The sequence below is a fragment of the Physeter macrocephalus genome, chromosome 16, assembly GCF_002837175.3.
Source record: "Physeter macrocephalus isolate SW-GA chromosome 16, ASM283717v5, whole genome shotgun sequence".
Classification (NCBI taxonomy): domain Eukaryota; kingdom Metazoa; phylum Chordata; class Mammalia; order Artiodactyla; family Physeteridae; genus Physeter; species Physeter macrocephalus.
This window is the reverse complement of record NC_041229.1, coordinates 101,153,731-101,154,587: the sequence shown is the minus strand read 5'-3', so window position 1 is coordinate 101,154,587 and position 857 is coordinate 101,153,731. Positions and strand designations below refer to the sequence as shown.

The 857-nt window shown below is 52.6% G+C and overlaps 1 protein-coding gene across 1 annotated transcript in view; it reads right to left on the bottom strand.

The window, feature by feature from the left end:
• The window catches only part of LOC114487954 (neuroblast differentiation-associated protein AHNAK-like), a 44,929-nt gene that overhangs the window by 20,433 nt on the left and 23,639 nt on the right, over window positions 1-857 (bottom strand). Inside the window, 1 exon segment of the mRNA XM_055091381.1 lies at window positions 4-856. Within this exon segment, the coding sequence (XP_054947356.1) occupies window positions 4-856 (853 nt within the window).

Genomic DNA, 857 nt, shown 5'->3' with positions numbered 1-857 from the left:
CCTTTCAAGTGTAAGTCCACATCAGGCATGGAGATCTTGGGGGCCCTGAAGTGCATCTCAGGCATCTTAAACTTGGGACCCTTAAGCTTTCCTTCTGGCCCCTCAAGGCTCACATCTGGGGTTTCAATGTCCACCTTGGGTCCTGAGACGTCAATGTCAGCCTTGGGCAGGTTCACATCCACATCTGGGCCTTGGCCTTTGAAGCCGGGCATGCTGAACTTGGGCATTTTCATCTTGGGCATCTTCAGCTGCCAGTCGGGGCCTTGAACATCCACATCTGGAACATCAACATCCACTTTGGGACCTTTGATGTCCACATCTGGCACTTGCATTTCACCTTCTATCTTGGGCACAGACACATCCACATCCCCTTTGACTTTGGGGCCTTTCAAGTCAGGGCCCTCTCCTTTGAAGCTGGGCATGCTGATCTTGGGCATTTTTATCTTGGGCATCTTCAGGTGCCAGTCTGGGCCATGAACATCCATGTCGGGGACATCAGTGTCCACTTTGGGACCTTTGATGTCAACCTCTGGCCCTTTCAGACCCCCTTCAACTTTGGGCAGAGAAACATCCACATCACCTTTCACCTTGGGGCTCTTGAGGTTTAAATCAATGTCAGGCATGGAGATCTTCGGAGGCTTGAAGTGCATCTCAGGCATCTTAAACTTGGGACCCTTGAGCTTCCCTTCTGGACCTTCAAGGCTCACATCCGGGGCTTCAATCTCAACTTTGGGTCCTGAGACGTCAATGTCAGCCTTGGGCAGGTTCACGTCCACTTCAGGGCCCTCTCCTCTGAAGCCGGGCATGCTGAACTTGGGCATTTTCATCTTGGGCATCTTCAGGTGCCAGTCGGGGCC